A 26,373-nucleotide genomic window follows, 5' to 3' on the forward strand; every position below is an offset into this window, starting at 1 on the left:
GTGACAAGGCAGGATGTGTAAAGGGCGAAGGTTCAAGCGCACTATACTCCCCCTTTCTGTTTTGTTTCTTGCCCTCCCCCCTAACAGCCATAGAGCCGTCACAACTGTGGGGCGGGGAGAAGGACAACGTGCAGCAGAACCGTCTCACTCATTCGTCCGCGATGCAGACAACACGTCAGTGACAGCGCTCCATACACCGGCGCAGGCTTGTGTGAGCGAGTACTCGTTGTGCTGGCTGCCTGCACAGTATTATGCTGATCATGGAGGAGCTGAGGGAGATGGATTGTAGTGTGCTGAAGAGGCTGCTGAAGAGGGAAACCATGCATCTGCACAGGAGTAGCAAGCACCATACTAGTAGTAGCTCCGGCAGTGTGGGTGTGGGGGGCACCTGCCTGCTCCTGGACTGCAGACCCTTCCTGGCGCACAGCGCAGGTTTCATCCAGGGCTCGGTAAACGTGCGCTGTAATACCATTGTGAGGCGCAGAGCCAAGGGCTCCGTAAGCCTGGAGCAGATGCTACCAGCGGGCAGTAAGGACGAAGAGGAGGTGTTGACCAGGCTGCGCTCGGGACTCTACTCCGCGATCATCGTGTACGACGAGAGGAGCCCCAGAGCCGAGTCCCTGCGGGAGGACAGCACCGTGTCCCTGGTGGTGCAGGCTCTGCGCAAGGACACTGACAGCGCTGACATCTGCCTGCTGAAAGGTAATGCCTGCCAGGCGATGTCCTCCTCCGTGTAGATCTACTGGGTTGTCACCGAGAACCGCCTGCTCCCATTGATGGCTGTGTGTGATGTGCTCCCAGCATGCCCTTAAAATAGTGCAACAAACACAATGGCCGCACACTGGAGTATGTTTTGCTATGTAAAATCCCTAAATGCTTGTAGCTACTCATCCGAATATCACAACTTCGTGGATAATTTATTATTAGACTAATGAATGATAGCAAGGATCTGGCAGGGCATCATGAAACTAGGGACCAAGAAGTGCATGGAAAATGTACAGTCCCTACAATGCACTTCACATATGCCAGCTGTTTAACATGGTGTATTAATGTGTGTGCCATGCCATACACGCCTAGCTATATATATCTATATCTCAGCACCTTACATACACTATTATATAGTGTTCTAGGCCGCAAGTAACAATCCCATAGGTTAACGCTTAAAATCCTACCTAAAGATCTGTCCAATGTATAACTGCAGTTTGACATTGCTGACTTCTACATCGCTATGTTTATCTTCATTTAGTTTACTTCCGGTGATATAAATCTATATTATATGTAATTCCTATTCCTTGTACCTGGTTCCCACTTGTGTAGAGTCGGTTTAGGGGTCACATTTACCTGCAAAGATGGCTGACAGAAATTTTGTCTCATTCTTTCCTGAATGGATTCACTAGGACTCCAAAACTGTGTGGCATTCATACAATAACCTACTTTTCTTCTAAATAGCTGTCATTTAAAAGCATTTGGAATGTCATCCGCTTCCCTACGTTGTTTGTTTGTTTTTTTTCATTCATTTTGCATACAAAAACAATCCTGTCACATGACCTAATATTAAAAAAATGTTAATAATGGAATGGATCCAGCACTTTGCTAATGGGGCACATAACAGCATGCCAGTTACATATATGTACGTTTTATATTTTACATTATATAGATAAAAATACGTGTGTGTGTGTGTGTGTGTGTGTGTGTGTGTATACATATACATTAGATTATTGCATACGGTATATTCTATCGAATATGGTTTAATGCCTATTAGAAGGATTATGAGTTAAATATATTTGACTGAAGTGTTGTAATGACCACATTGCTTGCTAGCCACATCTTCCCAATAATACCGTGTAATCTTAACGTTACAATGCCTGCTTTTATTTTCTCGCCTGATCCTCATTTCAGAGGAAGGCTTGACCTTAGGTCTTGCACATTATGAGAAAAAGCTTCATGGGTTTGGGTGTTTTAGTTTTCAGTGTACCACAGTGCTGTAAAGCCAACTGTCAAATTCTACATTTTCTATTCTAGTATGGTTATAAAAATGTAGTGATTCATGGTAATTTTTACATTCATAAAAGTAATAACTGTGCACCACATCACAAATGTTCGCCACTCGGAAGGAACAGGTTTTTGCTGGTAAGGCAATGCTATATGTCTGTAGCCCTCTCCTTCCATTCATAACTTCTCTCAGATAACTAGTCGTTCCCATTCACAATTTCTAATCCACATACAGATACTATTGATCAAAATGTCGACCTATTCCGCCCCCCCCCCCCTCCATCACATTGTTTTTGATGAATCCTTCTATAACGTTGCCTTTTTACTAAGTGTTAAATATTTCACCCCTAAAAAAATTAATCGTTTACGGCTTTATAATTCCTGTCTTTTGTCTGTGAATGAGCATGAACAGCTCTTGACTACCCCCACTCCGTCAGCCTTGTATTTTCCAATGAAAATACACAGCGGCTGTTACCTTCTTGACAATCGAGGAAACCCTCAATAGCAATTAGCCTCCTCGTATTGTAACATGCAATTCTACATTGTTCAGGCTTCTCACTTTCATTTACTTATTTGAAGAATGAGTAGCAGTTTGGTGTCGCACAGGGTCAATATTCAGAAGAATGTGGGGATTGGCCGCCTTGATTTGAGTACTAAATTTTTTTTTTGTATTTTTTTTTTTTGGTGACTAAATACAGTGCTGGGAACAAAGAAGAAGCACAAATGCCTTATGATACCAGATTCAGTGTACTAAAACTATTCTATCCCTATATTGAATAAGTGTCTAATATATATTTTATTTTTATTTTTTTTTGTATTCGGGTACATTGAGATTGTAGTATTTTGTCATTCTGTATATGCATGGTGATTTAAAGAGTGTGTTCTCTATCTATCTATCTATCATATATGTATATTATATAGAATTTGTTATACATTTTTATAGGCATGGGATTCGCTAATCCCCTTTGATCATCTGTAACAGACGTTAACTGTAGAATAGGCTGGAGAGTTGTCATGGGGCTAGTAGCAGCGGTGAACCACTTCCTTTCTGGTCTTCCTTTCCACATTCCATAAATTTTTTTATATATTTTTTAGTTAATTTTATTGAACTAAACACTACAGAATTTCTGTCTGGATTTTATGTGCAGAAAATTCTGTGGCATATTACAGGAGCATCAAATTGGATGAGATTTGAAAATATCATTCTGCGAAAAAAAAAACGTAGAAAACGTGTGGAAATTGCCCCGCGGTGCAGATTTTTTATTTAATGCATGTCAATTTATTTTGCAAAAACGCTGCAGAATTTTCACATACAATTCCGGACCGAAATTTCTGTGTCTAAGCTGTGTGTAGACGTACCCTGAGGCTGGATTCACACGTTGAGGATTTGATGCAGATCTTGCCCTTTTGCATTGCAAATGGGAAAAATCTGCGATGAAAATGCGCGACAAATCTGAGACGGAAATGCTGCGGATTTTCTGCATCCTATCCACAGCATTTCTGCAGCGTGTTTTCATCAAAATATACACGTTTTTAGGTGCATACTTTGCTGCAAATTTCACTCCTACATTGAAAAGGCTGAAATCCACAGTGAAAATCTAGGACAGAATGAACATGCTGCTGTTTTAAAACAAAAAAAACACTGCATGCTGTTGTTTTCATCTGCAAAATATTCAGCCGCATGTGGAGGAGATTTGTTTAAATACATGGCTAGAACTGTAATCAGCTGCAGATTTTCTGCACGGAAAATCTGCTGCATTTCCTTCCTGTGTGAATCAGGCTTAAAGGAACAGTGTCATCACAAATTATTTTTTTATATGTTAAAGATGTTAGTGCTTTATTAAAAACGTTCATATTTATTTGTGTGTTTTGTGTTTTTACTTTTTCTTATTTTTACACTTTTTCTTCCCTATGGGGGCTGCCATTTTTTGTTCCATTTCTGTGTGTGTCGATTAACGGCAGCCACAGTCCCATAGGGACTGCGAACGGCTCCCGTCCCATTCACTTGTGTGTACGGCGTCTGTGTGGGAACTGCGCATGCGCCGCTCCCACACAGTCCAATTTGAAATTGGCGCCGTCCGGCGCCATTTTCCTGTGGACCGGAAGTCGCGGCCGGACAGTAATATTACTACTTCCGGTCGCGGCTTCCGGACTTGTGCACTTGGACCAGCGGCAGCAGACGGAGCGGACGGGCCGGAGGGAGCCGCGGCGGCAGGAGCAGGTAAGAGATTTATATGTATGTTCGTGTTTGTTTACGTTTACTACTGTATGTAAACCAGACTGTATGTAAACACTGTGTGTTAGCTCAAAAAATGGCGACACACAGTGTAGGAGGTTACACCGTTCAAACCCCTCGTTTATCCCGGCACTAGCCAGGATAAAGGAGGGGGGGGGATGCTGAGCGCTCACTAGAGCGAGGGCTTTTTACCCAATTTTGCAATGCTGCAATTTTGGGAATAGCTCCATCTAGTGACCAGAAATGGGTAATATTATAAATTAGAATTAATTTATAATATTTCCTGACTCGTGAAAAAAATAAAAAAAATTTGAACAATGTTTAATCACCCACACACTAAATGTTTAATTTAAAAAAAACAAACATGTTTTTCTGGCAACACATTCCCTTTAAATGCTGAAATAAAAAAAAATAAAAAAAACCATTGAATTTCACTGAACGTTTAGGGCACTTGAATTCCATTTCAGGTGACTTTTCATTCAGAATAAGCTGTCGTATGTGTGTACATGAGGAGTAACACTATTTCAGGGTGTTATATGACTTGTATTCTGCATTTTTATAGTCTTGCAGGCACTATCTCTAGTCTGGTTGTCTGAGCTAGAGGGTGGAGTCTAACTGCTATCATGTCTTCTATAAATTGCACACATAGAAGAGGAGAATCCTGCTCTCCATCTCTATCGCACATAAATATAGAAGCTGCAGCAGCATGGAGGATGTTATACTGCAGTACCGAGTAGTGTAACTGAGAATCCAGCACTGGGATGACATAGGATTCTTACCAGCAGGCTGTGTCTTTCTCACTCTGCTCCTGCTTCCTCTCTCTGCTCCCCCCTTTCCGTAGACTTGTGTACAGTGTGTCTCTTGCACACGCTCGTGTAAATCCTCCCTAAACATGTATGTCTGGATCTTTCGCTAACTAGAGAAAAAAGTGATGTGAATGGTGCATTATGTGTATTTTACCTCAGGTCTAACTGTTTTCTCCTGCTGCTAATATATGCGCCACGCCATATATACTGTACATTGTATACTGGCAGTGTAATATTTACCCTTTTTTTTTTTTTTTTCAATTTATTTAACAAAAATCTGAAAATCAAGATTGGCAAAATTGCCCAGCCCTACTTCTCCCCTATAATTATTTATTATATTTTTTTTAATTTTATTGTATGTATTTTTTTTTTAAAACATTGTGTATTTTGACTACTCAGTGAACAGTATACTGATGGTGTTTTTTCCCGTTTTTTCTCCCAGCAATAATATGTAAGCCGTTTTAGTTTTATCAAGCTGGCATAATATCATGGTAGGTGTTGTATTTTGCGTTTCTTATTTGGTTTGACCAGTCAGCTGGTGTTGGTTTGTTAATTTTCTGGCAGTTGTACCACAGCCCATTTGCTAACCTTTGAAACAAGTATTTAACCCCAGCCCTTTTTCAGATTTTCATTTTCGTTTTTCCTCCCCACCTTCCAAAAGCCATAACGTCTTTATTTTTCCGTCGATATAGTACTATATAGCACCATTTATTTTGCCATATAATGTACTCGGAAACGGGGAAAAAATTATTTGTGGGGTAGAAAATGAAAAAAAACAGCGATTCCTCCATGTTTTTTTGCGTGCCGTTTTTACGAAATTCACTGCAATTAACACAACGTGTTAACTTTTATTCTGTGGGTCAATACGATCACGGCGATACCAAATATATATTGTTTTTTCTATATTTTACTACTTTTACAAGTAAAAACCTAAGTGTAAAAAAGAGAATTTATTTTGTCACCAAATTCCGAGGGCCATAACTTTTTTTTATTTTTCCGTCGATTAGTGGTGTGAGGGCTTATTTTTTTTGCAGGATAAGCTGTAGTTTTTAATAATACCATTTTGATGTACATGCGACGGTTTGATCACTTTTTATTTCATTTTTTGTGGGAGATGAGGTAACCAAAAAATAGAGATTCTGGCGTTATACAATTTGAAAAAATTTTTTCTTACGGCGTTCACCGTGCGGGTTAAATTATATATAGTAATAGTTCAGACTTTTACGGACGCGGCGATACCAATTACGTTTATTTATTTTTTATGCTCTAGGGGGGAAATGTTGTTTTTTGTGTTTTTTTAATTTTTTATTTTTTTTTTACACAAATAAAACTAACTCAATTTTTACTTTTTTTTTTTTTATTAGTCCACGATAGTATTGCAGTATATCATGATTCTGACAGGCATCTATTAAGCCCTGCTGGAGGCAAGGCTTAATAGGTGTACAAAGATGGCGGACCTGGGGGCCCTTATTAAGCCCCCAGGCAGCCATATCAACCATCACCCCCCCCCCCCCTGCGATTGCGTTGTGGGGGGCACGATGAGCTGTTAGAGGGGGGTCACCCCCCCCCCTCTTTCTGACAATTTAAATGCTGCGGTCGGTATTGACCGCAGCATTTAACGAGTTAAACGGGCTGGAGCGCGATGCCGCTCGTTACTCTGAAGAGTCGGCTGTAACAAACAGCCGCCACCGGCATTGTATGGAGCGAGTTCACTCCGTGAGCCCGCTCCATACTTCCCCTACCCGACTTTGGCGTATGGATACGTCAAATGTCGAGAAGGGGTTAAGCCTTTTAAAACAAGGAAAGTATTCTCTGAATTAAGACACCTGACTATTGTCTATTATCAACACTATATAATCCTATTCATTTCCACTAATTGTCTTATGGCAGACTTTCTTGTTTGAGTGGATTTTCTGGTGACTGATTACAGAGCGCGCTAGCGGTCTCCCTAAGGCTATGTTCACATCGGCGTCAGGGCTCCGTTCGGTTGGAGCTTTCCGTCGGAACGGAGCCCTGACTGACACAAACTGAAACCATAGGTTTTTGTTTCATCACCATTGATTTCAATGGTGACGGATCCGGTGCCAATGGTTTGTTTGTCTCAGTTGTGCATGGGTTCCGTTGTTTTGACGGGATGAATACCGTAGTAGACTACGGTATTCATCCCGTCAACACGACGGAACCCTTGCACAATGGAGACAAACTGAAGCCATTGGCACCGGATCCGTCACCATTGAAATCAATGGTGATGGAAACGGAAACCTATGGGAACGGAGCCCTGGCGCAGATGTGAACAAAGCCTAATTGAGATCCTACCAGTTGTAATTATTTTCATCAACTATGGACTGTAATCCATATCTGCTTTACCCTGGGGGATCCCTCAGTGGCACGTTAAGCGCACTACTGCCTCTGTTGGTGTCACCAGTCAGTGGCTTACAATGAGTAATTCATAGTGGATTCTTCACAGTGAAAGAAGAGTACCTGTTTCCCTTCAATGCTGTTCTCTACTTGCATGTATGTCCGGCACAATTCAGTGGACAGGAAGGTCCGAGTTCAGCTCATCCACGGTCAATGATCGTATCCTGTAGACAAGCAATAAACAGCTACTCTTGCTTAATACTGCATGTGCAAGTTGAAATAAGATTGCATTAACTTGAATATCCTGCTGAATGAGTGACTGACTAGTGACCTTATTCTCCATATCCAAGTTTTGAACGTTTTAATAAAAGACCCTTTTCAAAGCAAAAGGTATTTCTGCAGCTTTCTTTCTTAAGGATGATCTCTCTGCTCTCCTGACATGTCTATTTTAGTAAATACTTGTATTCGCCAACAAATCACAATCCTGGAGCAACTTTTCTTAGAACTGTTGTGCCATTCCCCTGTTATTCCTCCTAGAAATGTATGCATAATAAATTGACAACTAGGTGTTACCAGTTGGGGGGGGACTAATCTTTGATACGTGTGGAAACCATGCTTTCTGATATATTAATAATGTCTAAAACAGCTGTCAACTAGTCTGTCCTTTGCATATTTTCTATAAACCAATGGCAGTTGCATGTTGGATATAAGCTACATTAACAAATAAAACGTTACAACGCCCTGACATCTTAGTGTTGGCCAACACCCGAAATTGACTATAAGATGCATATTTACAACTATTTTATTTAGTTGTGCTAGTAATACAGTACAGCCTGGGAACGGCCAGTTATTTTTACACTGCAATGATTACAAATGATAGGGTTTTTTTTTGTTGTTTTTTTGTATGATCAATTTTCATCGATGAGCATTACTTTTACTGTTGGTCAGTTTGTGCATTTACACTGGGTTATTTATAATATGCTTTAAATTGTTCAAATCATATTGATAATTGCTACACATAAATGGGGCTACAGAGGCATAAACTATTTTGTTTTGTCTTCACCCACTCTCTTCTTTAAAGGGGTTGTCTCAGTACAGACATCCCCTCTAATTAGCCTCCTTACTTTACCCCTTCTCGACATGTGCTGATGATATACGTCTCAGTCTGGAAGTGGTTCCCGCAAACCATAGTATAACTACGTTGAAGTGATGGTACGGGCTCAGAAGCTGTAATATACAGCAGACACCTCTCTGTAACGGCCAGGACCGGAGCTAGCCTCCAATCCGGCCGACTAATCTCTCAGATGCCGCGTTCAACAGCGACCGCAGCATCTGAGTGGTTTTTAACCGATCGGCACCCCCACGACGCAATCACAGACCGTGTTGCTGGTTGGTATGCAACCGGAGGCCTAACAATGGACTCCTGGTCTGCCAGGTACGAAAGCCTGTTAGGACTCGCCTCCGGCAGGTCCTGATTGGCTTGCTGACACTGACCGCTCTAATACATTGCCCTGCCGTGTGTCCAAACAGCAGTTTATGACTACATATGTGGTATTTCCGTACTCTGAAGAAATTGCTTTACGAGTGTTGGGGTGCTTTTTCTCCTTTATTCCTTGTGGAAATGAGAAAAATTTTAACTAAATCTACATCTTATTGGAAAAAAATAAAAAATTTTCATGGCCCAATTCTAATAAAATCTATGAAACACCTGTAGGGTCAAAATGCTCCCTGAACCCCTATATGAATTCCTTAGGGTGTAGTTTCCAAAATGGTGTCTCTTTTGTGGTTTTAGTTTTGGCACCACAAGACCTCTTCAAACCTGACATGGTGCCTAAAATATATTCTAATAAAAAGGGCCCCAAAACCCACAAGGTGCTCCTTCAGACCTGTCAAGTAGCACACTAGGGCCACATATGGGATGTTTCTAAAAACGTCAGAATCGAGGTAATATTGAGTTGCGTTTCTCTGCTAACACTTAGGCCGGATTCACACGAGCGTGTGCGTTCTGCGCACGCAAAAATGCGGCGTTTTGCGTGCGCAGAAGGCACTTAACAGCTTCATGTGTCAGCCCCGTATGATGCGCGGCTGCGTGATTTTCGCGCAGCCGCCATCATTATGACACTCCGTTTGGATGTTTGTAAACAGAAAAGCACGTGGTGCTTTTCTGTTTACATTCATAGTTTGACAGCTGTTGCGCGAATCACGCTCGTCCTACGGAAGTGCTTCCGTGTGGCATGCGTGATTTTCATACGCCCGAAGAACGGACATGTTGTGAGTTTTTTGCAGCGGACTCGCGCTGCGTAAAAATTACGCAACTGTCTGCACGGCCTCATAGACTAATATAGGTCCATGCGAGACGCGTGAATCACGCACGTTGCACGGACGTATATCCTGTTAGTCTGAATAAGCCCTAAGGGTATGTGCACATGATAACTGCATTTACGTCTGAAATTACGGAGCTGTTTTCAGGAGAAAACCGCTCCTGAATTTCAGACGTAAATGCATGTACTGGCGTTTTTCGCCGCGTCTTTTACGGACGTAATTTGGAGCTTTTCTTCATTGAAGTCAATGAAAAACTGCTCCGATTACGTCCCAAGAAGTGTCCTGCACTTCTTTGACGAGGCTGTTATTTTACGTGCCGTCTTTTGACAGCGACGCATAAAATGACACGTCATCGGCACAGTACATAGTAAGACCCATTGAAAGTAATGGGCAGATGTTTGCCGACGTATTGGAGGCGTTTTTTCAGACATAATTCGAGGCGTAAAACGCCTCCATTATGTCTGAAAATAGGTCGTGTGAACCCTGCCTAACTGTGCTAGAGAAAAAAAATGATTAATAATGAATATCTAGAAAGAAAAAATAAATACAAATTTCACCTTATACTTTGCTTTCATTCCTGTGAAACGCCTAAAGGGTAAAGAAACTTTCTAAATGCTGTTTTAAATACTTTTGAGGGGTACCGTTTTTAAAATGGGGTGATTTATGGGGGTTTCTAATATATAGGCCCTTCAAAGCCACTTCAGAACTGATCTGGTCCCTAAAAAACAATTTCTCGAAAATTACTGCTAAACTTAAAGCCTTGGGCCAGGTTCCCACATAGCGTAAACGCTGCGGAATTTCCACAACAGAATTGTGTGTGGAAATTCCGCAGTATTTACAGTAGCGAAGTGGATACAATTTTGTTAAGCTCATGCTCACGCTGCGTTTATTTAAATAAACGCAGCGTAAACCTTAATAAATTGACCTGGGGTGGGGAATTTAATTCTGCAGCATTTCAATTTATGCAGGTTTTCCCCATTGAATTCAATGGGGGTGCAAAACCTGCAACAGAAAGCCAAGTGTTGCGACTTTTGCGGCGTAATCGCAACAATTACCTCGGAAAAATAAATCGTACTTAACCAGAACGCTCTTTCTTTCTGCAATCCGGCCGCCTGGGATGACGTGTTATACCATTTGACCGCTGCAGTGTCATGTGACCTGCATCATCATTGTAGGAGGTCGGACATTTTTGTGTTTTTTTTTTTTTGTGGGTTTTTTTTCCAAGCGCTGCTTCCTGCAGCTGAAACTTCCCCTGAAAAACTGCACCAGTGTGGTGTGATTTTTTTCAGACTGAAGGTGCTACAGGTCAGGTCTGATGCGCTGCAGTTTTTATGCAGCGTATCCAACCCTAGAGCCTTAATGTCCTAGATAAATGGATGTTTAAAAAAAATGATGGCAACCTAAAGTAAACCTATAGAAAATGTGTGTGGTATCTGTCTTACAAGCAAATACATTTAATCTTCGAAAAATTATAATTTTTCCAAATTTTCTCACAATTTTGGCGATTTCACAAATGAAGACAATGTATCAACCAAATTTTACCACTAACATAAAGTATAATGTGTTACGAGAATCGCTTGGATAAGTAAAAGCACTACAAAGTTATAACCACATAAATTGACACGTTAGATTGGAAAAATGAGGCACTCTGGAACGTCAAAACCGGCTGCAGCGGGAAGGGGTTAAAAATAGTAACTTTCTTATCTGTTTTATATATGAAAAAAATATGCATGGGTGACAAGTTATAAGTGTCAATGAGGCACCAGTGTATTCTTTTGTAGTCATGGGTTACATACTCCAGTTGTACACTTCTAAGGCCTCCCACACACGAGCGTGTTTGGTCCGTGATATACGGCCTATATGTCGGCCACATTTCCCGAACCAAACACACTACAGGGAGCCGGGCTCCTAGCGTCATAGATAACTATAGGTGTCACTGCCTCGCTGTGGGACAACTTTCTCGTACTGTAATCATGTTTTCACTACGGGACAGTAGTTCCGCGGAGAGGCAGTGACACCCAGTGTCATAGATAACTATGATGCTAGGAGCCCGGCTCCCTGCACTGTTTGGTCTGGGAAATGCGGCTGACGTACGGACCGAACACGCTCGTGTGTGAGGTTCCTAAAGAGGATGTACGTGTGCAGATTGTGTACCACTGACCTCTTATTCCTTAGCCTGTTTGAGCAGCTGCATGAATGTTACTGTATGTGCCTTCCATCTTGCTTTTCATATACTGACTGGACAGCTCCTGACTACTGGAGCTGTACAGTGTATTTGACTCCTGAGCTACTGGATTATAACTATGAGCAGGGTGACTCCTGACTGCTGCTGTCCTGCACTTCTCTACCAACTCTTATCTGCAAACCCTCTCTGCGCTTGGCTGGGGAAGAGAAAAGGCGCAGAGAGTTTGGAGCGAAGTCCCTAAATGTTCATGCCAGGGCTCAATCCTCTAATTATATATTACTATAGGCATATGGTCAGGAAATGCTGTAGCAAAGCTTGTATAATTTTTTTAAATATGAACTAGCCCGTGCAGGCTTATGTCACAGCGCCGCCTTTTCACAGCGTTGTGGGACAAGTACCCTTAATTGCTGCTGTGAAAAGGCATATGGGTTAAGGGGTTAAAATGAAGAGCTGTCATGAGACAAACCCCTTCCTGACATCCGTCGTGTGTATGTATGTACGGCGTAAGTTAGAGAATGTTGCTACTGTATGTTACTACGGATGCCATGCTTTTATAGCTTGGATTAAATAGAACTGTCACCCCCATCATGCCAATGGGTTGTCATTGCAGCCTAATGAAGGTCCCCGGGTCTGCCATCTTGGTACTTATATACGATACCGCTAAAAGGACAATACACTGCAATATATGCGTTTTGCAGTGTATTATAGAAGCAATTGAATGTTCAAGTCCCCTAGTGGAACTGTGAAGAAAATGTTCTAAAATATTATTTCCCTCCCCGTGTCACTACTAGAACTCGGTACTACCTACCTATAATGTATGGAGAAATGCAATACCAATTCTGATGATTCACGACCTTAAGGCTGGATTTGCACTTCGGCTGGATTCACACGAGCATGTCACGTCCGTAAAGGACGGAACGTATTTTGGCCGCAAGTCCCGGACCGAACACACTGCAGGGAACCGGGCTCCTAGCATCATAGTTATGTACGATGCTAGGAGTCCCTGCCTCTCCGTGGAACTACTGTCCCGTACTGAAAACATGATTACAGTACGGGACAGTTGTCCTGCAGCGAGGCAGGGACTCCTAGCGTCGTGCAAAACTATGATGCTAGGAGCCCGGCTCCCTGCAGTGTGTTCGGTCCGGGACTTGCGGCCGAAATACGTTCTGTCCTTTACGGACGTAACATGCTCGTGTGAACCCAGCCTTAGCGTTTTGCTTTGGTTTTTTATTTTTTTTTTTTTTTTCCCTCCAAGTCTAAAATATAAAATGCACCACACACAACTGTTTTGGTTTGTGGGTTTTTTTTCTGGCAAATTTGTGCTCAGTGGAGTATTTTTAAATGCAGCATGCCGTCCCACCCACAGATCCTGAGAATAAAGGGCCCTTCTGGGTAAGGCCACTTGGATCGTCCCTGACAGGGTCCCGATGCGGCCAACAACCCCGCCGGCACCATTTTTTGACGCGTTTTTTCAAATAGCCTTTTTAATGGCTGTGTGTTATTGCGGGTAAAACAACCCTTGATTTAATACGCCCTCTATGACCTCACTATTTTGCAGGTAAAGGGCTGTTTTACCCGTAATAACGCCCGGCCGTTAACAGGGTATTTGACAGCCGTGCCAGAACAGTTGTTGGCTGCATCGCGACTGTGTCAGGGCTACTCTGTGCGGCCTTACCCTTCCGGTTTTTTCCTGCACAGCGGCACTCCCGGCCACCCGCTACGTGGAGAACTGCAGCACATCCCTATTCACATTTTCTTCCAATTATCGTATTAAACTATATTCCGCAAGCAGGACCATGGCTGACTATTTGCATTGAATAAACACGCTTCCTTTCCATGCTCACTTGGTCCTGCCCCTTGGAATCCGTGTTATAGTAATGCTGATATATACTGCCTGCTGCCATAGAAACCGATCTATGTGATTGGTATATTCATTGACATTGTCACATGCAGCTTCGCCACTAATGTGAATCATTTCAGTGTCACAGATAAGACTGTCAGCGCGGCTCCTCGCTGCAGGCCTGCTGATATTTAATGGATGTGGGTAGGCTTTTCTTAGATGCAGTTGCAACCTGGGTCCATTCAGAAAATTCTGAGCCACCCATGGGAAATTAAAACAAGGCAGCTGCTCTCCGCTTCCTTCCTGAGCTTGTTTCCAGTTGTAGCTGAGGTTTTAATCTTGCCTCCCACTCAGATTTTCCCTACGGTTCATTCACAAATGTGTGCACCGTTCTCCCCTGCTTTATCTGCAGCTCAGCATTTATTAGAAGCCAAACAAACCCTTTTTGGGTATACTGTACAGTAACCTAGTGCTTGGTAGTGCTAAAAAGGCGATTCCTAGTCAAGAAATACATGACCAAATTGTTATTGTGTGACAGATGTAGTTATGAATTATTTACTAAAATAGAATAATTAAAAAAATTAATTTTTTTAAAATTGTGTATTCAAACTGGGCACTACTTCCCATGTTTTGAATAAAAAATAGGGCCACTAGAGGTAAATACACTTTTGATTAAAACATGTTCACACCTTGAGACTATATGACTGAGACAGACTTATTTATGTCTCAACTTCAAAACTGCTGTAGTTTAAATTTTGCCATGGTTTTTTGACATGGGTGACAATGTCCAAAGTTGGAGTTTTGTCTTGAGGCCCATAAAGCAGACCTGTGGGTTTTAGAACAATCTTTACTAGTAACAACATTTGCGTTGCTGGTGCTGTAATGATTACCCATCAGTTTCACTTCTAAAAATCTCTGCAGCCCCTTTGTTTTAGAGATTAGTATAGGTCATGGATGAGTCCTGCGTTGCACTTATAGGAGATTTCCACTATTCATAGTCCCCAATCACATTGAGCCACAAGATTTTCCAGAATAGCAAAGTGCTATGGAAATCGATGACTTTTCCAACGTTGTCTGGATTTGGAGCACGACCGTGTACGTAACCCTTCTTTTACTCTGTGGGAGTTCTGCTGGAGATAGTTGCAATATATTGATAATGGTCATGTAGAAGCACAGAATTATCATTGGTATACATTCTGTTCCTTTTGTGCTATTGCTTAGCATATGGATCTCTTGGGAGGACTCCATGTTAATGGATGTTCTCTGTATTTAGCATACAGCAGTGTTTGGTATAATTTGACATTTGTAATTTGTGTTGGTATACTTTTTCCTCGTCAAAGGACAGCCAGCTCTGTGTTCCGAGTATGCTGGGCTAATAAAATCTCAATGTGTGCACATTGTCATGAACTAGTCTTCAAATTGATTCAACCAATGATCTTGATCTCTTCTATATATCCAATTTCTGAATGCTTGTGATGTTGTTTTTTTGTTTTCTTTTATATAATTTTTGTATTCCGCTCCTTTTACACTTTCCACCAATTATGCATGTCAGATTGATTGCTGGTCTACCACTTGACATTTTGGATTAATAATGCTGGTACTGTAACTTCATTATCATTTTCTAGTGTTACATAATTACAGATGAATTATACATCATTCATTGCTAGGTTAATTATAACCTTCAGTGCTATGTGTTCTTCGATAAGCATCTATACCTTGTTTGCATGCTAAAATAGTATAGTTTCTGCCATTGGGGTTGGGCATTCCGTAGTTCAATCTAAATATAATATGTAAACCAGCATTGACGCCTCAAATTTGATTTTCCTTTTGTGTTCATTTCTTTTAAACATTCTTTGTTTTGTTTTGTTTTTTTGCTTCAGGAGGCTATGAACGATTTCATTCTGAGTACCCAGAGTTGTGTGCAAAATCAAAATCCATAAACAGTATTTCACTACCTGCCACTACAAGCATTGAGTCTGCTGAAACTGGATACAGTTCATGTACAACACCATTACATGATCAGGTAACCGTGATGAATAATTTGAGTATGTACAAATGAATAATTAGAGTGTAAATTTTTCACCCGCGACCATTGAAGCTAATTCAAGGACCGCGGGTAAAAAAACGCAGCGAAAAACGCTCAAACGAGTGCCTCAGGTTTTTTCTGCCTCCCATCGATTACAATGTAAATGTAACCTGTTTTATTCAAACTAAATGTTCTTGAAATGCAACTTGTGAAACAGGTAAAAATGAGCAATGCACAGAACAACTCTACATTCCCTGAGGTGTAATGTATGTCCCTATTATCAAGTTAAATGTCAGTAATGGTGATTAGTATTTACTGGGCACACTTGTTAAGGGAATGTCGCAAGGAAAGTTTAGAGGTTAGACATTTGGCTGAAAAGTAATTTATGTACTATGTATTTTCTTCTCATCAAGTTACAATAGTTTTTTGTTTTTTTTCTGTGTTTTTTCTTTTGCAACAGGGTGGTCCAGTGGAGATACTCCCCTTCCTTTACCTGGGCAGTGCCTATCATGCGGCCCGACGAGACATGTTGGATGCCTTAGGTATCACAGCCTTACTGAACGTATCTTCTGATTGCCCAAACCATTTTGAAGGTCATTTTCAGTATAAATGTATACCGGTAGAAGATAATCATAAAGCGGATATAAGCTCTTGGTTCATGGAAGCAATAGAATATATTGGTAAGTATGTGTGTATTTGTGGTTTTCTTTGTTTTATTTTTAACATAGTCACTTGTTTATAAAAATGGTCATCTTTGGATGTTTAGATGCCATTCTTACAGCTGCATAAAAATGTTCTGAAGCTCAGTCCCATTTACTTTTATTTTTTTTCAATTAGCGGGGGTCGGTCCTTTAGGACCCCCATCGATCCTGAGAGTAAGGGAACCGCAGCACTGATTTTAGTGCTGCATCTCCTTCCCTGTTTTTTTTATTCTGGCACAGCAGTGCCTCAGCCATCCGGCTGCACAGGGAACTGCAGTACGGTTACATTAAAGTTTATGGGGGCGGCTCTGAGGATAAAGATTTATTCAATACCTATATCACCCATGTGAAAGAGTACTTGCCCCTAAACCTAATTACTGGTTTTGCCAACGTTGGCAGTATCAACTTTAATCCTTGAGAAGTTTCGATGAGTCTTTGACATCACTGTGGAGGACTTTTGGCCCACTCTTCTTTGCATAATTGTTTTAATTCGGCTTCATTAGAGGGTTTTTGCGCATGAACTGCCCGTTTAAGGTCTTGCCACAACATCTCAATGGGATTCGAGTCAGGACTTGCATTAATCTACTCCAAAACCTTAATTTTGTTGCCTTTGAGCCAATCAGAGGTGGGCTTGCTTGTGTGCTTTGGATCATTGTCCTTCTGCATAACCCAGCTGCGATTGAGCTTTAGGTCACGATCTGACGGGCGAACATTCTCCTTCAGTATTTTCTCAATTATGGCAAGTTGTCCAGAAACAAAAGCAATCCCAGAACTTCACACTACCACCACCATGTTTGACTGTTGGTATGATGTTCTTCTAGTGGAATGCAGTGTTAGCTTTATGTCAGATTTAAAGAGATCCATGTCTTTCAAAAAGTTCCACCCTTAACTCCTCAGTCCACAGAACATTATCCCAAAAGTCTTGGTGGTCATCTAGATGTTTTTTGGCAAATGCGAGACGAGCGTTTGTGGGGGGGGGGGGGTTTTCACCGCACTTTGCATAGAAAATACATAGAATTAGTGATGAAAGTTCTAGCTTTACATTTAGACCTTGTTTCTACTAATGATTCAAAGTGATTTTGTTTTATTTTTTTCAGATTCCGTCAAGGATAATCATGGACGTGTACTTGTACATTGCCAAGCTGGCATTTCTCGTTCTGCCACCATTTGCCTGGCCTACCTAATGATGAAGAAAAGGGTGAAACTAGAAGAAGCCTTTGAGTTTGTGAAGCAGCGCAGGAGCATAATCTCTCCTAACTTTAGCTTTATGGGGCAGTTGTTGCAGTTTGAATCTCAGGTCTTGACCACTACGTGCGCTACAGAAGCTGCTAGCCCTTCAGCTACTCTTTTAGAGCGAAGTAAGAATTCCTCTTCACCCACAACTCCTTTTGTCTTCAGTTTTCCAGTATCGGTAGCAGCTACCAGCAGCCTTCCTTATCTTCATAGTCCCATCACAACTTCGCCCAGTTGCTAAAAGTGTGCAAAAAGAGAACCAACTGACTACCCAGTTTTGGCTATTTTAGGCCAAAAGATCTTTATATGGAAAGCTGAACTTTTATCAAGAAAAATGTAAATTCTGAAATAATGAAAAGGGTAAATCCCAATAAGCAATAATAATAATAACTTAAGAGTTTTCCATCTCCAAAGCCATTTGAGCTGTAGTGTCTGCTTTTATTTATATATTTTACTTGGCTTTCTTTTTATTTTTTGCTTTTATAAATATTTATATATTAACACTGATATTTCATGTTCAACTTGTATTTATTACTTTTTTTATTACAAAGTGGCTTCAGGGCAGCTTATAGTTTTAAGCAAAAAAGTTTGGGAAATTTTGTAAGTTTCCCAGAGTGCCTATTTTTTTATTTTGAGATAATTTTTGTTGTTTCCTCCTACGTCTACTTACAATTTTTAGTTTTGTTTTTTTTTGTATTTGAACACCGTCCTACAAGGTATCAAAATGCAATAAGAGCAAAAGCAACATTTCTTGAACAACAATATTTCTATATAATCTAATAAAGAGCACAAGAAAAGGTTAGTTTGAACTTTTGCCATTAACCTTCATCCCTGGACACAAGATGACAGCAATTTACTGTTGTGTAGACGTTCTTTAGGCACCATTATAGTATTTCTAAATTATGGAGATTTCTTGATGTTCTTGGAATGCTTTTACCCAGATACCCAGGGTATTTCTTGGGCTTGAAATATTGCACTGGATTTATTATTCTCATAAAATAAGCTTGCAGTATACAGATTTAAAAGAAAAATGTACCGTATTTTTCGGACTATAAGTCGCCGTTTTTAGCAAGAATAAATCTTGCTAAAAAGTCCCTGCGTCTTATAGTCTGCAGTCAGGGGGCCCTGCACTGCCCTGACCGCTCCTTACTTAACCCCTTCCCGACGCGTGTTGTGCCAGCACATCATGGAGCGGGGAGGGGATGATGTATGGAGCGGGCTCACGTGCTCCATACACTGCAGGTGTCCGCTTCTGACACGCTGCACTAACTGCTAGGAACAATGAGGGCGCTGTTCCTGGCCGTTTAGTTAAATGCCGCGGTCAATAGTGACCACGGCATTTTCTATTGTTTTTCCTATGAAGGACATTTGACATAGCCATATGATATGTCATAAATGTCAGATAGATGCAGGACCCGCATCTATCTCTAGAACGGAGCCCTATCTTACCCGGCTCCGCTGTCTTCCGGCCACTTCACTTCCTAGTTATATGGTCGAGTTACGCAAACAGCGTAACTCTCTGAGCTCTGCAGTTTCCATAACTCCCATAGAACGAAATATTAGTTACGGAAACAGCCTAGCATGCTACGCTGCTTCTGTAACTGCCATTCACTACTATGGGAGTTACGGAAATAGCGTAGCTCAGCGAGTTACGCTGTTTCCGTAACTCATCCGTGTCTTGTACCAGCGATCTAATGATTGCTGATTCAAGTCCCCTAGGGGATCTAATAAAATGTGTGTAAAAAAATAATAATTAAAAGTTTAAAAAAAAAACCTTTCCCATTTTTCCCCAAGCACAAAGTAAAAATGACAAAAAAATTGGCATCACTGCATCCATAAAAGTCAAACTACTGAAATATTGCATTATTTGACTCACACAGTGAACGGTGTAAAAAAAAAATATATATTTTAAAACCCCAGAATTGTTGTCTCTTGGTCACCATAGCGCTAAAAAGAATGAAATAAAAAGTGATAAAAAAAATCGTATTTCCCCAAAAATGTTGCTAATAAAAACTACAGCTCGTCCTGCAACTAAATATGGCTTCACACCGTACAAACAATGGAAAAATATAATTTATGGCTTTCAGAATGTGGTGAAACTGAACAAATTATTTTTTTTAACCAATAGTTAAAAAAAAAAAAAAAAGTTAAATATGATTTTTTTTCTGTTGTCTAAAACCTGGGTACCTCTTATAGTCCGAAAAATACGGTATTTAAACTTTAGCCAGCTGAAAAACATTGGTTTTGACCCCCTCCCACTATACAATGTTATCGTATTTGTCAGTGCATTATTTTCTGATTTAAACATTCCAAGTTACGTAGGATTGATCTTCGTATTCAGGTGACCCTAATAATGCCTCCCTTGCCAAGGGCATACAAGGTGGTAATGTACATTAATGTTGTGAATGTAGACATCTATCAGATTCAGTATTCCATGTAAGAATTTGCAGTCTGACCTGTAACTATCCTCCTAGAGTTTAGTGTCACACTTAAACCCAGTATGGGTTAGTGTTGGCAAATGGGCATTGTGTATTCATAATGTGGCATTTGAATGCCTCAATATAGTCTCTCCGTTTTATATATTATTGATAGTGATGCAAATATATAATTCCAAAAGCTTGCAGAGGATTTTAGTCTACAGTCTAAAAAAACACAAAAAACTCCCAGAGCCTCCCATGTTCATTGATCGGCACTTCTATTAAGTTACAATATATATTTTGTGAAGTAGACTTGTGTTCTAATAATTCCATAGTGAGGGTTATATAGCAGTAGTATCTTTTTGTTTCACTATTTAATATTCTGGAGAAGATATAATAAGGTCACCGTTTTAAAATGCAGTAAAATGTAGCATTCTTACATGATAACTATTCTATATAGGGCTTATTTATAATAGACGCATCTCTTTCATTGGGTATATGGTCACATATTGATTTTACCTATTTATAGCCATGCAACTGCACATTTCCCACCAGTGTCAATCCCGTTATATAGCACATACGCTGATATGTGCAATGTGTACTACTTGTACAGTACACATTACTGGCCATTCACTGCAGTTCAGCAAGGTATATTCTACAGTTATACTTAAGCTGGCCATACTTTAGTGATAGGAGAACTTTTTCTGAACGACTTGTTGTTTTGGATGACCGCTCCATAAGTTAAAATGTCAAATCGCCGATTTGATCTTTTCCCTGGACTTGACTTCTAATGACGGGATGCAGATCTGTCTTTTGATATGAACGACTCTCCAACGGCTGCACCCGACAGCCAACTAAAAACTCCAGCACGACAAATCAACTTTTCCATAGATCTGACTTCGGTCGGCATCTGTAACGCTTGTTCGCCTCATGAAAATGTGCAGCAAGTCGGCAGAAAATAGTCTAAATCTGACTTTTCTAGTGTCCAAAATCACTAGTGCATGGCCAGCTTTAGCTTCAAAATTGGTCATGGAAATGTGATCCCATATAAGCAACTCCACTGTAGAAATTATCTTTATTGATGTTTTTTGGGAGCGTATCTGCCACAGTGTTAATGTTTTGAATGTATTCCCATCCACAAAAAACATCAATCCAACCTAGTTCACCTAGTTGATGGACCATCAACTACTATGTTAAGAAAATAAAAAGATTTGTTTACATTTATTGGAACGGATTTATATCTTCCATGGTTCCTCAATACATTGTGCAGGCACCTGATTACTTTGTCCAGTTACAACTCAATTCACATCAGTATATGTTTGTAGATGGTGAGCGCACATTTAACAGGACGCTTCGTGACTGCTTTAAACGTTGACTTTAACGTCCATGTACATCCTAGTCGAAAAGGGAGACTTATGGCGTGGGCTCAGGAGCTGAGCCCATTCCATATTCAGCAGCCTAACTCGAACCACCGCGACCATGGCATCTAAGCTGTTAGACAGAGGGGGTGAGCCCATTTGTCATCTCATCCGCTGCAATTTGATTGCGGGCTGCCGATGAGTTTGTCATGGTATAACATTAATCGTTTTAAAAAAGCCCCTGTATTTCACAAATTATTTTTTTTAACAAACAATTGGTATAGCTGTGTACGTATCTGAATTATTAAATTATAATGTTATTGATTTTGCCTGGTGAATGTCACAAAAGTCAGAAGCACATTTTTTTTTTTTTTTGAGCACCTCTTAATTAACATGTCATTTTACTGCCCGTAAATCAAAAACAATAAAACAATGGAGGAATTTTTGGTAAAAATACATGGTAACGTTAAAAACGACAGCTCTTCCAGCAAAAAAACAAGCTAATAAACGGCTATGTCAACTGAAAAGTAAAAAATAACTAAAACTGGCTTCGGTGGGAAGGAGTTAGGCCCCATGCACACGAACGTGTTTTTTGCGGCCGCAGTTCACCTGCAAATCTGCAGGCGAGTTGCGGTCCCATTCATTTCTATGGGCCCATGCACACGACCGTGGTTTCCACGGTCCGCGCATTGCCTGGGAGCCTGGACCGCAAAAAGATAGGACATATCTTTATTACGGACGCGTTTTGCGGTCCAGACTCATTGACATTAATGTGCACGGCCCGTGATTTGCGGGTGGCCTGCGGGTGATGCTCTGTGTCCATCCGAGCTGCAAATTACAGCCGTACACACCACTGTGTGCATGAGACCTTAATGGGTCACTCCAGTCAAAAACTAAAAATAAGTCCTGGAGCTGTACAAGCGCCCACAATTTAATTTACCTAATAGGTGCCATTATAGAGATCCCCTGAAGCCTGTGCAGGCTGTAACAGAGCAGTGCTGTCCTGAGCCGCTTCAGGCAGTATAGGAAATCTACACGTTCTACAATGACTATATCCCTGATCTAATGATTATATCCCTGCAGGATACTAAATAGGACACCAGTGATGATGGATGACGTTAACGTGTATTCTGTCACAGACTCCATGACACATTGTTTTTAACTGACCGTTTCATTTTTTTCAGCCTGGGAGGAGCTTAGTTGTGTGCAGCCACAATTCTATCTATATAAGGAGAGGTAATGAACATGCAGCTGACTCCATTGTCATGGGGATTGCAGCCACTTAATGCTGCAATGTAGAAAATGTGTAATAGCAGCAAAAAGACCAGAAGCACAAATACTATGCACTGAAAGTGCTGGCTGGTTTTTCAATTTTGATCCGAGTGATCCTTTAAGTTGTCGGTTCCACTGTTGCATTATGATAAATGATGTTTCCCTCAAACATTCTATGTTTTGTATATTTAAATATAATGGTTAATGCTGAGTCACAAGGCAAGTAAGTTCTTTCAGTTGTGGCTGAGACCTAAATCTTAGTGGGTATCTGTGACACGATTCGCATAATTTTGTCTTCCGGTTTCATTATGAATTTTGCTTTCATTTTGACAGCACTCTGTTCAGTAAGCTGACAAATATAACTACAGAATTTATTTTGGAAATGCCGGAGGAAGCTTCTAAAGCATACAATTAAGATATTAATCATTCATTCCAGTTGACATGAAAAACTTTGCAGCTTTGTTTCCGTTATGGTAACTGCATTTACTGCATTGGTTACTAATACTCTGAGCAGCCCAGTAGAGGCAGTAGAGTTCTTATTGAGGTCTATCATTGGCGGCTACAGCCAAACTTCAGAACTACTTCCTCAATCGGGCTAAACTAGGTCAGTCTATAGTGACTAGCCTACACCCTTCCTTATGAAAGCACAATGCTGTTGTCTTGACGTCCCTGATGTAGAAATCTACTAATCTGATAACACTCCTTATTAAATGAAAGGCAACAGTAACTGGCTTGTGCATGGGCTTCCATTTTTATTGTTATATTCCAGTCTTTGAAATTAGATTACAGCTATTTGGCATATTCTCTCCAGTTTCTAAACTTTCTGTATTGTAGGTCACCTCAAACATAGTAACTATTGTCACATTGGCAGGACCTTTTCCAATATATTCTATAAAACCTGGAATTCTCAGAGAAAAGGCCCCATGTCTAGCAATCAATTGATGGAAGTTGTAAACTTGCAATATGTGAATCCATACATAATTTAACAAATAACTGAGAATTATAGTATGAATATTCTAAATTTGGGAATTAGAAATATTTGATCGCATTTGTCATCTATTGGGGAGCATGGGATTTTTTTTCTCTGAACCAACCACCCGTTACAAATAAGCATCTTAGTAGTTTCGTTTTAGACAATGTAATCTAGTGTATCTTTGCTTAGTTTTCCCCCAACTTAAGTAGAAGGATCTATTATGCATCACAACATTATGACTTACATTAGTGGGGGGGGGGGGGAATAGTCTTTACTACTGGAAGTGTGACAAAATCAATGCAATAGTGTATTACTATAATTTTTATTGTAAATATCCTGTCATCATTTTGAAGTGGTTTATTTTATTCTGTATGAGGGCATTTGTATGTTGTATATGTTTTCTGATATTTAAAATGTTTAATTTATTGCCTGAGGGATTGATCGAAGAATAAAACAATGGAAAAAAAAATGAATCTTATTGACTTTATAACTAAACCTCTTCTAAATATTAAAGGATATATAATTTTTTTTACATTTTTATTTTTGAATTTGGGTTTTATTTAAGAAAAAACAAACCCTTTTTGATATACAGCTTCTATGTATCCTGAATACATAAAAGCTTTATCTTCTTGTCAAAGCCAAATCCATCAGGTCATTGGGACTGACTGCTTCGGTGATTTCATGAAGTTAGATGTGATTGATAATAGCTGGATCTTGACTATCAAGGTCTGCATCACTTGGAACTAGCTTTTTGAAGCAAATAAAACTCTTGGGCAATTATGGTTGATTTTTATCTGATTGGGGAGGGTGGGGGACTAAATTCATTTGGACTCTGCAAAGACCGTTTTATATAAGTCTACCTGAATCCAAATAAATATAACCCTGTGCCATTCGGCATAAGGTAAATGTCTAGACCTTTGTTTATAATGCCATTATGGTGGATTAAAGAGTGCCCTTCGTTAAAAAAAATTAATAAAACACACTCCCTCCTTGCTTAATAGATGTATATTAGAAATAGATGAGAAAAATGTCTTACTGCAGATTCTGGGCCTTTTTCCTTCCATCTGCATCAATTCTGTAAATGTAAATTTTTCTCTGTGCTTGTTGAGTGTGCAGGTTTTTCCTGGTGTGGAGCTGTATTGTGTGCTCTGAGCTAATCGTCTGCCTTTCCCCTGCTGCTCCATCTCACATACACTGCCTGAGGCAGAGATTGCAACATACCCCTCTCCTCTACCCTCCTGGTCTTCCCTGTATATTTAGCTACTGAAGACCTAATATAGTTCTAATAGAACACTGCTGTTGGGGCTGGTATCTGCGCTCTCTGCTCTCCTCCTTTTTATCAGTGTTGGCAGCAGAGTGGGGGGGGGGGGGAGATGAGATCCAATTGTTCATAGAAGGCAGATCACACCGATTGAACTGTACCAGAGTGTTATAGGTAGGAAAGCAGAGAAGGGGTCACTTAGTGTAAAGAGAAAGCCGTAGAGGGATGTTACTGTGCTAATCTGAGAGCTAGAGAAAGCAGCAGCATCCTGGATTTACAGACCTCTCATCCAGCATATATTATTTGGAGGGACACTTCCACATGAGAAATAGGAGCGGGTTGGAAACTGCATATCGGGGTGGTCTGGAAATGAAGATTGCAGGATGAAGCGTTGTGCAAATTTTTCACTCCAGGTAACCACTAACCATATATGAAAAATATTTTTCTAGCAGGAAAAAAAGAACTCCAACCACTATAAAGATATCTTAAGAAATCCACATTTTTAGGCATTTACATTAAACCCAAAGGCTAGTTCTGATAGTCATTCACTTGTTGCCAATGTTCTTGACGGAGCACCTCCTCATCCTTTTCAAGTACTTTACACCTCAGGCAGGAATATAGGTGATACCACAGAACAGGAAAACCTCTTCTTAGCCAAAATGTTAATCGATTTGGCTCCCTTTTCCATTAACAACCATTTGGAAAGGATGGAGCCTAAGTGGTGAGCAGAGGTGGTTGAAAGTAAAGGAATAGGCAGTGGCGTGGCACTGAAAAAACTTGAGATCAAGGGTGGATGAACTGTTCCAGTTTATCTGAGGTGGATGGTAAGGAAGATTTAGAGATGAAGTGTTGATCAAAGCAAGTAGAGATGCACAGGAACAAAAGTCCATAAACACAAGAGATCAGTCAGATGAGATGTTACCAGCATTGCTTCTGGCTCTCCGGTTCCAAGCAGCCAAAAGCTGTAGTGGCAAGAGCAATGACACATAACGTTTTGGACCCGCTTTATGTGCTTCCTCAGGGTCTAAATTTATCTTTTTTGTTTTTTTTTTAATGTTTTCTTTGGGGGGGTTTTTTGGAGCTGATTTTCCATTGACACTATGAAAAACACCTCAAAAGAAGCGTCCAATGGAAAAAAAAATCAACCACTTCATTATCAGATTTAAAAAAAAAAATCGATCAGGGGCGGTTTTCCCTTCAAAACAGCTCTGTAATCTTCAGTCACTTTTTCTATGTGTGAACATATCCTTAGAGTTGGGACTGTATTTTCTTTATAAATGCGAATGGGGGCCATATACCTGGCTTCCAATAGGGAAGCCAAACTTTTACACACTATCAAGCTACATTCTGCAGCTAGCTAGTGGAAGCATTCCGTGACCCCAAAGGAGGTGAA

At 40.5% G+C, this 26,373-nt stretch overlaps 1 protein-coding gene across 1 annotated transcript; it reads left to right on the forward strand.

Annotated features, from left to right (window-relative positions):
- On the forward strand, positions 1–24,169 carry DUSP4 (dual specificity phosphatase 4). Its single transcript, XM_075862233.1, has 4 exons — positions 1–702; positions 15,620–15,762; positions 16,226–16,445; positions 17,564–24,169. The coding sequence occupies exons 1-4, from the start codon at positions 252–254 to the stop codon at positions 17,938–17,940; spliced, it is 1,191 nt and encodes a 396-aa protein (XP_075718348.1). The 5' UTR covers positions 1–251; the 3' UTR covers positions 17,941–24,169.
- The last annotated feature ends 2,204 nt before the right edge of the window (positions 24,170–26,373 follow it).

The sequence above is a fragment of the Rhinoderma darwinii genome, chromosome 1, assembly GCF_050947455.1.
Source record: "Rhinoderma darwinii isolate aRhiDar2 chromosome 1, aRhiDar2.hap1, whole genome shotgun sequence".
In the NCBI taxonomy this organism is placed as follows: domain Eukaryota; kingdom Metazoa; phylum Chordata; class Amphibia; order Anura; family Rhinodermatidae; genus Rhinoderma; species Rhinoderma darwinii.